The sequence below is a fragment of the Sorghum bicolor genome, chromosome 6, assembly GCF_000003195.3.
Source record: "Sorghum bicolor cultivar BTx623 chromosome 6, Sorghum_bicolor_NCBIv3, whole genome shotgun sequence".
NCBI lineage: Eukaryota > Viridiplantae > Streptophyta > Magnoliopsida > Poales > Poaceae > Sorghum > Sorghum bicolor.
The window spans coordinates 42820517-42836486 of NC_012875.2; the positions used below are offsets into that span (position 1 = coordinate 42820517).

A 15970-nucleotide genomic window follows, 5' to 3' on the forward strand; every position below is an offset into this window, starting at 1 on the left:
TCACACATGGATATATTTAGATAAAATTTTATTAATGAATATTTATCTCTACAACTAAAAATTATGGAAGAAACATAGAGTATGTGGATTTTAAAACCCGTAACAACGTACGGGCATTAACTTAGTTATCAAATAAAAATGAAATTGCTACATTATCGAAAACCAAAAAAATTCTGAACTAAATAAGACGATACTCACTCATAGGGCCTTGTTTAGTTCAAAAAATAATTGCAAAATTTTTCAGATTCACCGTCACATCGAATCTTGCGGCGCATGTATGGAGCATTAAATATAGATAACATTTTACCTATAATTTGGAAGACGAATCTTTTAAACCTAGTTAGTCCATGATTTAATAAAAATTGTCAAATACAAAGAAAGTGCTACAATGTTCATTTGGTAAAAAAATTTGGAACTGGGCTTAGCCGTAACACCGAGATGTATCTGGATTTTTTTAAAAAAAACGAGAGGTACCTACTGCCGGTCATACCAGCTCGTCAAAAGCCGGTTTTATAAGCATGGCTACGGGGCACGGCCCTGGTGTAAAGAAGAGCGACGATCGGTGGTGGTACGTAGGCCGGTACGGGAACGTGTTTACGTGGCTCAACCGCTCAAGGTGGAACGCCGCGAGTCTGCGATCTGACGCTGCCGGTGTCAACTGCCAGCGGCCGTAAAAGCCGTGTGACTTCCACGCGTGTTCCGTGCATGTGTTCTGGACCGTGGTATCCCAGGAGCCATGAGGATGCGTAAACCACAGCAGGCTCAGGCTGCCGACTGCCGTGTGAATCGTCAAGACGACGCAAATTAAGGGATGATGATGGAGCGAGGCAATCAACCGTGAAGATACTAGTAGTAAACTTGGATCTTGGTATCCCGGAATCCAAGGAAGGCATGGGGTGACACCTGGCCTACATGTCGACTCTCATGATAATACTTGACACTGACAGGCAATGCAATTTGCGTTTCTCAGAAACGAGAATCGGCACGCAGACAGCAACAAATGAAACAACTGCTTCGATGGAGAAGCGCAGCATGCATGTTTGCCTTTTTTCTTTTTATTATACAGGTGAATCTTAGGGCCTGTTTGGTACAGCTCACAACAGCTTATTATGAAGCTGTTGTGAGCTGTTTTTTTTTTTGCCAAACACTTATTTTCAAAACAGCTTCATAGGTGAAGCTGTTTTTTCTCTCATCTCACAAAGACATAAGTTGGATGAAGCTGGAAAAAAGTAGCTTATTGCAGCTTCTCCCTCATTTCTCTCTCTCAACTATGCATGAAATAGTTGGTGAAGCTATTTTGCCAAACACTTTTTTTAAAACAGTTCAGCTTCATCTAGAAAGTCACTCATGAAACTATTTTCTAAAAAAAACAGATTTACTAGTAAAGTTGAGTTATGCCAAACACGCCCTTACCGTGTCAAGGACCACTTTGCAGATATTATTTGTCGAGGTTAGAACTCCGAAGATACTGTGGCAGCTGTGCAAGTGCAGCAGCAGCAACAACAACAACAGACATTTCTGAACCTGAGTTTCAGAAACAGAGCAGGATACAGGCCCGCCTGGGCAAGTGCAACGCCTGTTTCTCCAATCATAAGCGCGCGCAAAGAGTTCATTTGCGGTTTGCTTTCTACCCTTCAGAAAAGCGATTTATTGTGGCATCCTTCTCGATTAGCTCATTTTGGATGGAAAAGCTCTGTTACTGGACTGAAGAACCAGAGCCCAACCATTCGAATCCGGATCATCTATGAATCCTAAATAAGGGTACCACTAGTACTAGAATATACCGTGGCACAGAGCAAGCGAGTGCATAGACAAGAAACTGGACATCGGCCACATTTGGCTTTAGAAGACATGAAGAGGCTGTTCAGAACTGAAAAAAAAAACAATATCAAGGATATCAACTCCAAATAATTTTTCTTCTTATCACAGCACATCGTTTTGGAAAGGATCATTCCAGAAATCCGTAGATATATACAGAGTCCAAATGTAATTGCCTTGGAGTAAACTTGACAATTCCTTACATTTTTAGCACTCTACCACTGACATTTTAAAGGCAAAAGCTACAAGATATCCTGTGCGTTAAGGATTTCGACAAATGCTAAGAGTAGATGTGAGATGTGGCGCTACGAGAGAAAGGAACATGTAGGAGAGAAGAGTTTTATTGGATGACAAATAGACCTCACATGTCACCATATATTAGGAGTGATGTTTTTTTTCTATTGGACAGGTCTTTAAAAAATTTAAACCCTCAATATACTGTTTGGATCGTGGGTCTGTTTGGAACACTTGGAAAATTTTATATTCCTATACATTTTTCTTTGAATTCAAACGGACTCATGTGAAACTTCTACATGTTTTTTTTTTGAAATTTCTGCATTACAAACACAAACATGCCCGTCTAGTATCGGGATGCTCTTGGCAAACTAGAGTGCAAAACTCCCCTCGGCCGAAATATGCTGCGGGCTCGTGCAACGAAAGTCACAAATAGGTAAATCTATAGTATATAAGCCACCAAGGTTTTGTATTCCCAAGGAGGCAAGATCATAGCCTTGATTTAAACTAAATCCTATATTACAGAGAATATCAGCAATGGGTCGCAATCACAACAATTTATATTAAAACTTCAACAAATTAACGAGTCAAGTTAGTCCATCTCAATCAGGAAGAACTGAATGAATTGAGACTGATAGGAAAACAGGAATAACGACGAAACATTGCTCATTGCTTAGGCAAGGTACTCAATTCATAATAAAACATTGAGATAGGGTAGCAAAACTTTGGTTCAGCTGCAAACCAACCAGCATAACATCCAACACTGACACTAAGTATCAGTCTCCTACAAGGTTAACATTAACATTCTGACATCATGACTGGTTTCCTCTGCCCTGATGATAACAATGTCACACCACTTAGTCGAACAGGCTGAAGCCCATGTCCTGCAAATAAATATTCAACAGCATTAAGTAGCTGAGCTCAGTTTAATAGAGCAGTGTTATTAGGATTGGTGCCTAAAATAAAACTAAACCATGATGGCGTTTGTAGTGAAATCACAAACTAACATGAAATAAGGTATTTGCTTATGAGAAAACATAGAGAACAATGCTGTGTTATCTTACATCATCACTCTCTTCCTTCTCTTCCACCTTCTCTTCCTTCTTCTCAGCTGCAGGAGCAGCACCACCAGCAGCAGCAGGGGCAGCTGCTGCAACAGCAACACCACCACCACCGCATGGGACAGAAGCAAACTTCTCCCTACCGGCAGCAATGAGCTCAGTGATGTCCTTGCCACTCACTTGGGACAGCAGGTGTTCCATCTTCTCACTGTCAGTCTCAGCACCAACTACAATAAGAAGAAATTTGATTAATTATACACAGAAAGCATCATATCATAAGAGCATATTGGTGTGCAGTGATCATTTCAGCACGGAAAAACATATTAACAAACACTTGGTAAATGATCAACCTTATCAGCATTCTACAAATAAGCATGTGCCAAACTAGATGTCTTCTTTTGATAGAAAGAAGATAAATTAATTATAAGAATACCAAAAGATTGTAATGTGTATTCGGTTATATGTAACTACCTGACTCCAGAATTGTTTTTAGATCCTCCACAGAGGGGTCATTGTTGCCAGCGAGGACAGCCAGCAGATAGGCAGCAACAAACTTCATCCTGCTCAAGCCAAAAGTAATGTCATAATTAGTCCACATTTTTAGCACCATGAAAGTAACTAAATTAAGACATAGTGAATCAACATATAGTACATTCAGCAAACACAAGGACATGATTATACAGATTAACCTACAAATCAAATTGTGATCATATAGTAAATCTATGAGAAAAGGAAATCTATGTGTGATTGCAAACAAGGAAATTAAGTGTTTCAAAGTGCAGGGGCAACACTGACACTAGGAAATATCCATCGGATTTCGATAATACGGATACATGAATCCATATAAAATGAGACACCTCAACTACAGAAAGCATTAAGTGGCACAACAAATCTTAACTATGGTTTCGCCTGCTAGTAAAACCAGGTTAATAATTGAATAACTTTAGTCCTAATTGTCAACCTACAATCAGAGTACCGAGCACAAATTTAACATCCCATCCAGACCCGAACCTCCACAATCAAATAAACATGCAAAACACCTCTGTTTCACCAAATACAAATCTACAGCGTCATTATAACACTAGAAAACCATGCATTTTGCAACAAATATACCAGCACCAACAATCAGATCGCTCGCTCTAACGATCCCGAACCAGATCGCTCACTCCAATGATTCCGAACCAGGATACTTATACAGGAACCAGGATACGTAAAACCAGGAGAGGATTGAGACGCCATACCTGGATCGTGGAAGGAACTACCAGCTGAGAAGTAGCGGCACGGCGGCGGCGGCGGCGGCGGCGGCGGAGGGTTTCTGCTAGGAAGGGGCTAGTGTGGTTTGAGGAGTGTCTATTTATACTGCAGCTCGCAGAAACCCTCTCCATTCCTTACGCGCTGGCCCAACAAGGCCCATTAGCCATAGGCCCAGCTTCTCCCAGACGCCCCCACCGCCAGGAGCCCAGCCCAGGACCCCTCGCGCAGGCACACGCGAGTAATCCGAGTCGCCAACTTGTTCGGTCTACTCCTTCCCCTTTCCTCCTGTCTTCTCTCTTCTCCCTCACATTTCCAAAACCCTGGCGGCTGCGGGCTGACGGCGGTGACCTGGGGCTGCGGGTGGCCGCGCCGGGCGTGCAGGGTGGGCATTCGAGCACCGAGCGCTCAGCGTAGGGTGTCCGGCGGCCTGCCACTCCGCCGATTGGAGCAGAGCCAGTGAGCCACTGCCGATTGGTGCCTCCGCGGTCGGCTAGGCGCTGGGCCGCACCGAGAGGCCAAGGCGACGGGCGATTGCCGATTGCAGCAGAGCGAATGAGCTACAACTCCACCTGTCCTGTCCACCAGCACCGGTGAATTGGAATTTGTAAGTTATTAATTTGGTAAATCGCTCATTTGGCTTCTCTATTAGTATTATTATTACTGGAGTCAATTTGTGAATGACTTCCAAGGAGCAGAGCTAAAACCTGTGAGAATTACTTAGAGCAAGTTGAGTTGTATTGTAATTTTTAAGATGTTGTTTCATATCATCTCTATATTTGAGACTTTGTCACTTTGATATGTTGACTAGTAGGTACTTAAACAATTTCAAGTTATGCTCAATTCTATGAAATCATGCTTAAATATGTGTTATATCTGCTATAATTATACAATTACTACTATATAATATGGTATTATACATTGCCAAATATTAGATTTTAGGTTGAAAAATATATTTAATGACCCTTTATTATATTTTGAATACCCCACCTCAGAATCCTGGCCCACCATTGCTGCAGGGTTTTCGGTGTTAACGACTCAGGTTGCTTGTTCACTGGGGGTTTGCGAGCTTAATCAGCCACCATGGATGGTAAGGGCACACCTTCTGTCTTTCTATTGCCATTTTGTTACTTACATGTAGGGATGAAAATGGGACAGATTTTTCCTGATATCTGCCTACTCTGAAAGGGCTTAAAGACTACATGGATAATCCATATATGAATGCGGACATTTAATATCCATACTGTATCCGAATCCGAATAGTCAAAGTTGGATTTCTGATACGTATATGGAATAGTTATTAAAATTCACTAAACCCGACACTATGTATCTGTAATATCTGTTTATATCCGATCCAGTTTCATCCCTATTTACATGAGTTTATCTGGTGTCAATTTTGGGGCAGTAGTCAAATAAATTGGTAGTCGGTTACTAGTGTTGGATTGGGAGTAAGGTTTTCGTTAAATGGTTTGTTAGCTAGGTGCCGAGCCCTTGCACTAAAGGTGATGTCAGCCAGGTTAATATAAGAACTGCTCGTGGAAATAGCACGTAATTTGGGAACGATGTAGTAAAGTTTAACTGCAAAAGGAGTATAGAAGGGGTGGTGCACACTGTGCAATGTTGTGCTGCAACACATTGAGCATAATAGGTTTCGTATTTATAAATGAATGAGATGTGGATGATAAAAAGCTCTTTTGCTGATTATACAAGTAGTTGATTTATGCCATCAAAGAATATAAACAAGTAGGCCAACAATTCGAATCTTCAGTTTATAGTCAGTACCTCATCTTTGCTGAATCCAACTGCAGTTTGCAGCCTTCAACTTTGTGCAGTGATTATAGCTTCTTGTATCATGCGGTCGATTTCTAATGACTATTTTTCTTACAGTTGATAAGCAAGAAACAATGGAGGAGACCATCCTTGTTGGTGATGATCTCATGCGCGGGCCGCCATCCCCTGTCATACCAAAAGAGATCGCATCACATGTCCTTGATGGTGTTGAGCTTTGTGATGGTATACTCAGGAACCTTTTCTTATGTGAGTAACTGGTTTTTGTGACATTGATAGCATGTTTCTCTTATTCCATGTGCATTTATGAAGGAAAGTGTTCTATAAAAAAAAACATTGTTTCTATTCTCCAGGCCTACAAATCAATGATATTGAGCCATTCTGCCAAGATGAAATTGTGCTATACCGACAATGTGCTGAGAAACGGGTTAGTTATACTAAAACCATTTGGCCATGCCTGACCGTATTTGGTGCTTATTCAACAGTGCTGCATTGTGTCTTATAACAGGACAAGGAAATAAGAGAGCGGATGCAAAATAGTGAATATAAATTGGGTTTTTCAATGCCCCTGGAACAAGCGAAAGAGAGAGCTACTCAACTCCAATCAGAAGTAACACTGCTAGAAAGGTAGTCCAGTAGCTGATAATTTTCCCTTTAATCAAGCATAGCATGATCATGAGATAAGCAGCTTGTGAAATGGCATCCCTATGATCCTATCTGCTACATGAACCTTAAAAGGTTTTTTTCTCATAAAATATTTAGGAATTGTAGTGGAGTGATACACTTAGCAAGGAATGTATTTGTATCAAGGTTTTTCCTCTCCATTGAAACTAGTAACTAAGTAAGGAGTCTGGCATGAACATAATTTCTTCTCCATTGATCTGGATAATCCAAGTGTGTATACTGATCCAAGAAGCTTTCAGAAGATTCACCAATACACACGATAGTGTTTTAAAAAATTTGATGCAACCTTCTATATCAATGGATGTCTAAACTCCCATACAAAATATTTGTCTTGTGGACGTGGTAGTCTATTTTGCAATTTTGTCACATAATCCATTATTAAGCCATTTGATGCTTACATAGCAAACAAGTATTTGCTTTCCTCGTTGCTTTGACAGTTATTGCACCTGTTAGATTAATTTCATTGTAGCAAGCTTTAATATAGGAATTGATTGTTTTATGAGCAAAAGCTTATGCAACACTACTGGGGTGAATTGTGTAGTTTTTAGAGAGTAATGGTAGTAAACTTAATGGATGCTGACAACCATTTCTATCAAGTCTGATCCTCCAACGTAGTAGGAGGCTAAGTGTGCTCTGTCTACCTTAAACGTTAATGTTTTTTTGTCTTAAACGCGCAGGAGAGCTGTGTGTCATTTCATTAAAAAGGAAATATTAACAAAGAGACTACCCAAAACATGACGCGCACACTCCACATACCCACATGCGCTAGAAAATGAGAACAATCACACCACGGATAGGATAGAGATGACCACTAGAACCACGGAGAAAGAGAAACTAGACTACTCCCAAGATCAAAGTTTCTGAGGTCCTAGCCCCAGGCTCTTAATGAGAAACAACAGATCATAGCTTCTCTCAGTGCATGTTAGCTTGATTGTGCCAAATACATAATTTATTTTAGGATAATTTTTCTACTTGACCTCACAGAGCTCTATTGACTGTTGCCAAAGAATCATGAATCATGTAAAACAAAACACACAATGTAAACATCGTTGTACAGCATGCTTCTGTGCTTTTAGGTTCGTAGCCCCTAAACCCCCTAATCCTATGTTTCACCCAACTGCTGAGCAACTCTTTAGTCATTTGAGATAGCTTACAGATCCTGCTTAGCATACTGTTATTTTTGGAAGGAGCTCCTAGACCTTCATGTGCACACCAATTATTTGTTCTGACAAGTAGTGCTTATTCTGTTTCTTATTCCAAAAGAATGCGCTAGTAAAACGTCCTGATGATATTTTATGGCTGTACCCTGTTGGTTCCATTTCTGTAAGGCATATTTTGGTCAAGCACAAAAATTAGGTGACAAACAAAGAAAATGTGAAGTGACATATCTGGGATATCCTTAAATCTCTTGGGATCACGTGATAGTAGATACAATGGTTAGTATGGATGTTATTCATAAATGCTGAGAGGTCAAATAAAATTCTTAATAAAAGAGGGCAAAAGTGGTAAAGAAGTCCCTAAATATGCATGCAGACCTGATTTAAAATAATATTACATAGCTTATATGTTAAAACTGGAGACATTTTATTTTGCTTAGTGTTACTTACAGTACAATAAATGGAGGGAATCATGAACCATATTGAATTTCCTATTGACTCATTCACGCAGCTTTATTCTGCTTGCATGTGATCTTATATTGCTTTGTAGGCGCATGATTCTTGCTAGTGGACTTGAGGGTATGGAAGGATTTCGACAGAGATGGAGCTTGCATGGACAGCTTGAAGATACAAGGTAGTTGTTTTGATTCTGTATTGGTCATATAGTAAGTAAATAAGAACTAATAGAGCATAGTGGGCTAATGGTACTTAGCTCTCTCTGATTTGGAATGACAAGGATCAACTTAAACTCAGTAAATTCATAATTCAAGTCCCGATAATGATTTAATTTATAAAATCAAGCATCTGAAATGATCATGCCAACTTTGGTCAAGCTTCAGTTATGTATTGTGAACAGAAACGCTATGTGATCATTAACAGGAAAGCCGAATTAATTGATTATGCACATATACACATAGTTCTGCCCTCAAGTGACTTGATACATCTTTACAGTTGTACATAGTTTTTTATTTCTTGTCATCACTGTCCATCTTCATTGTTGTTTTACCTTCTTGATTAATGAATGTTCCTAATAATGTGTGGAATTTCTGTTTTGGTTTTGCCAACATATTACCGATGTGGCATTTGCAGTATACTAAAGAGTGTAGAACTACTGTCTGCAAGTTACTGAACAGAGCAATATATACTGTCACTAAAGTGCTTCAATGCTTGCTTCAAATGAAAGTATCCTTTGTCTGAACAATCTGTACTTATATACTTCTAAATCTGTAATTTGTTTTTTTGCAGGAAAAGGCTAGAAGCGCTGAACAATGGTATGGCAAAACGAGAGAACCAAAGTTCTACAGGGGAGAGGACAAAATCTCCAGCTGGGAAGAAGTGGTTCTTTTGGTAGGTTAGTATCATTTGAGAAATATTGTAGCTTGAGGTCTATTAGCGGCAATGCCACACACTTTTTTAACTTCCACAGTACTCTGCCTCCAACTAGGCACTTAATTTGCTAACAAGTGATTTGCTTATAAATAGTTGCAAAATGTTAAAATCATGTATTATATTCCACTTTGTGATTTATGACAGCCACTTGTCCTCCCCATTGTTCTAGTGCCTATTTAGATTAAGCCTATTTCATAGGCTCCCTTCAGGAATTAATTGACAGTTTGTGTTTTCTATATTAGTGGAGTAAGTGGGGAAACACACTCACAACCTATGCACATTGTGGATTTACAATACGCGTTGTGTGCAATATGCAAACTCCAACGATAGCCCAGCTATGTGGTCCAGACCCGGGATGACTTGTTAGGAGAGTAACATCCTAAACGGCTAAACCTGAAGCAAGATATTAGCAGCTAGGGTCGTGACGTCGTGTCCTACACAGCTACACCCCCTTAAGATTGTACCGTACTCATGTGTTTTTCCACTTGCACCTAGCCCTCTTTGGTTTTAAAGTGGAGCATTGGAGAAAACTACGGTTTTGCAGAATACTTTAGTTTTGTTAAAAATGTGTAGTCTTTCGGAGTTTTTAGTGACTCACTCATGACCTCTTTTTTCAAAACCACGGTTTTGTATCTCTTTGGCTTATAATACCACAATTTTCAAAAAGTACATCCAAACAAGGCCATATTTGGATATTGTGGTTTTGAGAAATTGTAGTATCAGCTGTCAACAAACTACGATTTTAGAACAAGATATGCACAAACCTTGGTTTAGAGAGGTGTGGAGTTTCTAAAGTTTTAGCAGTATCATGGTTTCCAGAACTAAAAACATGATTACATCCAAACAAGTTGTTGAATAAGAACTCACATGACATGACCAGCAGAGCCACCGGTTCATCGAGTTTGCCGGCCTGTTTACTTGAGCTTATCTGAGAGCGGGCAAACTCGAAAGCTGAACCGGTGGCGCCGTGCTGTGCGTATTCCTTTGCCTTCGTAGCTGCCGGATAGTTAAATTCTCTTTGCAGCTGCTGACTATGTATATTCTGTTTTGTGGTAACGTGGAGAGGATGTCACTCCACACCATTATCAAGAACAAAACAAGCAGCTAGATTTCATCAACTTGTTTCATCTTCTGACTACCCCTCTCGCCTCTGTTCCCCGGCATGACAAGCATGGAATCGTTTCATGTGATCCTGGCGAACAGTTGACTTGCCGAGAGACTTGATCCATGAAAAGCCATGCTTGGTTGTAACGACACTCTTGTTAATTCAGAGACAGACAATGGCGCATTGCACCCCCCCTCACTACAAAAGAGGCCACTCTACACACCGTGCCAGTCACATTCTCAGCGTGTCCACCTTCACCTATCATCGTCGTCTCATCTCCGGTTTCCGCCGCCGGCCGCGGCAGGCACCCAAACTGAAGATGGCGTCCTTCCGGCGATTCGCCGTGGCCCTGCTCGCCGCCTCCTTCCTCGTGGCGGCAGTGGGTGCCCAGCCGATGGACCCTAACCAACCGAAAAACCCCTTCATGTCAGACCCCAACGTGATCCCCGTCTACCCCCCGACCTACGTGAGCTGCTACAACGACACCCATGGGCGGCAAGGGTCGGAGCCCACGTGCAACGTCCTCGCGCTCCGGTGCCCTCGCGGCTGCCGGGACACCTGCTACGTCCACTGCCCGTCCTGCAAGCTCATCTGCCGTAAGCGTCGTGTATATATATATATATAATCCTGCTCAAAGATTTTGATCAGTTTTTTGTGTTTCTGGAATCATCAATGGATGGATTGAGCAGTGTGTGAGCTGACCGGCACGGAGTGCTACGACCCGCGCTTCGTCGGCGGCGACGGCAACAAGTTCCTCTTCCACGGCCGCAGGGACGCCGACTTCTGCCTGGTGTCGGACGCCAACCTGCACATCAACGCGCACTTCATCGGCAAGCGCAACGGCGGCGACGCGGGCGTGGCGGCGCGGGACTTCACCTGGGTGCAGGCGCTGGGCATCCGCTTCGGCGGCCACCGCCTCTACGTCGGCGTGCGGAGGACGGCCACCTGGGACGACGCCGTGGACCGCCTGGCCATCACCTTCGACGGCGCGCCGGTCACGCTGGACGCCGGCGTGGCCGGCGCCAGCTGGAGCAGCCCCACGTCGTCGTCGTCGGCGGCGGCGCCCGCGCTGTCCATCTCCCGCACGGGCCCCGCCAACGGCGTGGTGGTGCGGCTGGACGGGGTGTTCCGGATCGTGGCCAACGCCGTGCCGGTGACCGAGGAGGACTCGAGGGTGCACGGGTACGGCGTGCGACCCGAGGAGGACGGCAGCCTCGCGCACCTCAACGTGGCGTTCAAGTTCTACGCGCTCACCGCCGACGTGCACGGCGTGCTGGGCCAGACGTACCGCCCGGACTACGTCAGCGCCGCCGGGGTCGACGCCGGCGCTAGGGTCCCCGTCATGGGCGGCGCCGGTAGGTACCAGGTGTTCGGCGGTATCTTCGCCACGGACTGCGAGGTCACGCGGTTCGCTGCTGGCGAGGACGATGGGCCCGCCGTGGGCGGCATCATCGAGGAGCACACCGACGCGCTCTGCGGCAGCGGCAAGGTCACCACTGGCCTGGTCTGCAAGAAGTGATGAGGCCGGTGATGGAGCTCCAATCCAGCAGGGCCGGCCGCTGGTGTAGTGTCTTTTGCTTCATCCAGTCACGTGTCTAATTGTGTACGTACGTGCTGACATATATAGCTGCTGCAGCTGCGAAGTAGTAGTGGTTCTATATGTATGGCGATCGACCGAATAAAAGACACTGACGTGTCTCGTGTTAGTGTCGTGTGGGCAACACTGGAAAATGCCGTGTTGCTCTGATGTCGCAAGTGTAGTGCTGCAGTGCCAGGCTAGGATAGGATCCGCATGGTTAAATTCCTGTGGATCACATAATCCTAGCTACTTTGATTCTCGTGTTTTCATTCGAATGAATGAAGTTCTCTAAATTAAGAAGACACCTTTTACGTTGAAGAAAAAAAGTTCTCTGAACAGATCGATCATGTGACTTTTGTACCACGTGTTTGCCATCTTTTCACTTAAAAATCAGTGATCCGTGTCCCTACTACACTCTTGGGAAGCCCGGACTCCGGACCTGATGAACTGCGATCCCAAACTGTGCCTGCAAGAAAACACTGCACGTACCACGTAGTAGTCTTTATAGCTGTGACACACACGATCCTCAAATCGCTGAAACCAGCTCCCACCCTCGCTCGTAAACATATTCCTTGCGTTCGCCCGGCTCAAACAACACCGTGCGCGGCAGAGCAGCGATGGGCGGAGGAGGAGAGGCACCGTCCGACGCGCGCCAACTGCCGCGGCCACTACGGTCACCGCCAAGAAAGAGATGGAGCCGCCGCCGCCGCCGTCTCGTCCGCAGCGTCGCCCTGCTGCTCGGCCTCCTCGCGTTCCTCCTCTACCTGCGTAGGCACCGCATGCGCATGCGGCGTCGAGGGACCAGTCGACGGCGGCAACGACGGGACGTCGTCGTCGTCGTCGCCGAGGACGAGAAGTAGGTGGTGCGGCTGCGGGCGGCGCGCGGGGGGCACTGCCGCAGAGGTTCTAAGTCTCACCTGGCACGCTTAGTTAACCTCTCGAGCTTCCTGCTTCTTCCTACTAGAAAGCAGTTTTTTTGGTGTCTCGAGTATCATTTAGCAATGGCGTCGCCATGTAATAATTTGACTCGTCGGCTTCTCGCCCAAGTGAATTGCCGATCCGCGATTGTTAATTACATGTTCGTGTAATATGCCTTTGAAAGTGGCAAGCACTTTGAGCGACATGCACTACATCTTTTTTTGGGGGGCAAAAACAAGAGATGGCCTGCTACAACTCATCGTCCCATGAATTGGCGGCGGCGGGGTCGGCGTGCTGCCGGCAAGAGGCGTCGGCGGCCAGGTTCTCCAGCCACAGCTCGTCGCGAACCACGGAGTTGGCGTCGTCGTTGCGGTGCCACGACCAGTGCGCCGAGGTCGCGTTGACCACCCTCAGCCGCCCGTGCCCGAAGCTCGCCTCCCTCATCATCGACAATGGCGCCAGCTTGTGGTTCTTCTCAAAGCTAACAAATCAACACGGCCAGATGAGTGATCAGTCAATCTATGAGAAAATATCAGGGCTAGGCATGGCGACTAGCACTGCTCACTTCAAGGCAAGGCCTTCTCTGTTGCCGCCGTCGCCTATGGTGATGTACACGGGTCCGCACGAGTTCGCCTCGTTGTCATACACCCTTGTCTGCGACGACAGCAATTCAACGAATTGGGACGAGTACGTGTCATCGATCGGGGACAGCCAACAAAATCGCCATGAACGGACTGGTTATCATCAGCAGACGACGGGATCAAGAGAGACACTCACGAAGCGTTCGTAGGCATGAACATGGCCAGCGAAGACGACGTCGACGCGGGCCTCGAAGAGCAGCCGCTCCATGGCGTTCCTCATGGCCTCGCCCTCGCCCTGATGCGCGGCGTTGGTGTTGTACCAGGGCGCGTGCAGCAGCACCACGAGCCAGGGCGTGGCGCGGCGGTCCACGGCGGCGAGGTCCGCTGCCAGCCACCGGTACTGGTCCGAGCCGGCGTCGAAGGGCGCGTACGAGCCGAGCATGACGACGTGCACGGCGCGCCCCGCCGCGTCGAAGGAGTAGTAGAGGTTGGACGGCGACCCGCTCTCCTGGTGCGGCATCCGCCACCGCGCGCCGTAGGCCGCGAACGGCGGCGGCGAGCCCGGGACGAGGGGCAGGGCCGGCGCCGCCTCCACCTCGTGGTTGCCCTGCGTGACCATCCACGGCCGCTGGCTCGCGTGCCGCTGCACGAACCGCCCGAACGAGTCCCACAGAGGCTGCTGCGTGTCGGCGTACGACAGGTCGCCCGGCACCAGCAGCATGTCGTAGCCCGTCTTGCTCGCGTGCGCCAGCGTCGACGCCGTCCATTCCGTCTGCCCCAGGTCCCCTGCACCATTGTCAAAGTCTTGAGCTTATCAGCCGAATTTAGCAGTTTTTTTTTTCTCATAACAAATCAGCTAATAGTAGCAAACGAACAATTGAGTGTGTATATACGTACCGACGAGGGCGAGATCGATGGGCAGCGCGGCCGGCGGGGTCCTGAGGCTGAACTCTCTTCCGGCGTTGCCGCACCGGTAGTAGTACACGGTGCCGGGCTCCAGCGGGCCGATGGTGACGTGGTGGATCCTGCCGGAGGAGTAGAGGAAGTAGCGGTACGAGGTGTGGTCGCCGGTGGCCGACATGGTGTAGTTCCGGGAGGCCTTGCCGTACTCCACCACGGACGGCGCGTGCTTGTCGTCGTCGGTGACCCACGACACCCTCATGTGCTTCCCCCCGACGGCCGATACATGGACCTGCAGAGATTGTGTCGTCGGTGGTCGTCATCTTGTTGATCATGTTCATGTGCACAATAACAGCACATCGGCGTCAGTTGTGAATAGGAAGATGTGGTATGAGTACCTGCTGAGGATGGTCGGCGGGCTCGGTGTGCTCCGTGAGGATGATCCGGCCTGGCGCAGGCCGGACATACTCTGCCGTGGCGGCGGCGGCGGTGGCCAACAACAACGCGGAGACGACGACGAGAGCTTGGGCGGCGACCATGAGAATGTAACGCGTCGTGCGCATCTTCTTTATCACCGGACGAAGTTCGCCGGGCAACCTGAGACGTTGATCGTTTGGGCATGTGCATGGACCATCACCATGCATGTGTCCATATAGGCAATGGTGTTGCCGCATTGGGGGCGGGCGCGTTTGATGGCGTCAAGGAATGGGAATTGGCGGGATGGGATGTGACGCGCGGTCCGTGCGGCTTTCGCTTCAAGCGTTGCGGTCTTGCGGTGCAGATATAGACGAGCAGGAGCTCTGCACGGCATCCCATCGCTTGGAGTGGACGTCTTCTCCGATCCACGCCTCACAACTCACAGGTGTAGGCCTCGCTTGAAGCATTTGCAACGCGACGTGGAGCAGAGGCGGAACACACCTGACCTGAGCAGTCGATCGGAGGTGCAGCCAGTGTGGAAGGCTCTGTTCTGTGGTGCAGCAATGCAAGAGAGCAAGACTAGTGGAGTCCGGAGTCTGTGTTGGGTAACATGTAAGCGCTGCTTGCTTGCTTCATGGTATTGGAGCAAAAAGGGGTGAGGAATGGATCGTCAATGAAGATGGCTTGGCCCGTGATGAGGTTGTCATTGGGTTACAATGGGCCGTGAGTTTCCATGAATTCGGTGCTATGCTGTTCCCCACGTAAAAATGGTACTGGGCTCTGCTTCCAGACTACCTCCTTGGAAAATTCAGAAAGAAAAAAAAAAGTAATTTAGCTCCCTCAGGCCTCAAAACTATCGGCGTATTTTCCTCCCTAAATTATATAAAACCAATTTTTTTTTACCTCCGTCAACTTTTAAAACCATTTTATTCTTACATCTTGGATTGTTTTGATGGTGGTTTTGCTGATATGACATCATTTTAATAAAGTGAATCGGGCTAAGTGGAAACTTCAGAGAGTAAATCAGAATAGAAATATTTTTTAAAAAATACCCAAAAATTCATAAAAACAATTTTTTTAAAAAAATC

The 15970-nt window shown here is 46.3% G+C and overlaps 4 protein-coding genes across 5 annotated transcripts; 2 read left to right on the forward strand and 2 right to left on the reverse strand.

Annotated features, from left to right (window-relative positions):
* Positions 2597 to 4476, reverse strand: LOC8075266 (60S acidic ribosomal protein P2A). Its single transcript, XM_002447735.2, has 4 exons — positions 4355 to 4476; positions 3585 to 3673; positions 3117 to 3340; positions 2597 to 2936 (listed from the first exon to the last, which is right to left on the reverse strand). The coding sequence occupies exons 2-4, from the start codon at positions 3670 to 3672 to the stop codon at positions 2910 to 2912; spliced, it is 339 nt and encodes a 112-aa protein (XP_002447780.1). The 5' UTR covers position 3673; positions 4355 to 4476; the 3' UTR covers positions 2597 to 2909.
* On the forward strand, positions 4648 to 9525 carry LOC8075267. 2 transcript variants are annotated; one of them, XM_021463757.1, is made up of 7 exons: positions 4648 to 4971; positions 5384 to 5454; positions 6252 to 6401; positions 6506 to 6579; positions 6661 to 6779; positions 8544 to 8627; positions 9239 to 9525. In XM_021463757.1, exons 2-7 carry the CDS (start codon positions 5448 to 5450, stop codon positions 9342 to 9344), a joined length of 540 nt encoding a protein of 179 aa, XP_021319432.1. In that variant the 5' UTR covers positions 4648 to 4971; positions 5384 to 5447; the 3' UTR covers positions 9345 to 9525. The 2 variants fall into 2 exon arrangements, with proteins under 2 accessions (XP_021319432.1, XP_002446402.2); XM_002446357.2 differs by having other exon boundaries at positions 4650 to 4957; positions 9239 to 9508.
* Positions 9670 to 12392, forward strand: LOC8072958. The gene is made up of 2 exons (XM_002446358.2): positions 9670 to 11083; positions 11177 to 12392. Exons 1-2 carry the CDS (start codon positions 10663 to 10665, stop codon positions 12004 to 12006), a joined length of 1251 nt encoding a protein of 416 aa, XP_002446403.2. The 5' UTR covers positions 9670 to 10662; the 3' UTR covers positions 12007 to 12392.
* On the reverse strand, positions 13038 to 15203 carry LOC8072959 (purple acid phosphatase 22). The gene is made up of 5 exons (XM_002447736.2): positions 14864 to 15203; positions 14463 to 14757; positions 13762 to 14351; positions 13550 to 13638; positions 13038 to 13465 (listed from the first exon to the last, which is right to left on the reverse strand). The coding sequence occupies exons 1-5, from the start codon at positions 15137 to 15139 to the stop codon at positions 13234 to 13236; spliced, it is 1482 nt and encodes a 493-aa protein (XP_002447781.2). The 5' UTR covers positions 15140 to 15203; the 3' UTR covers positions 13038 to 13233.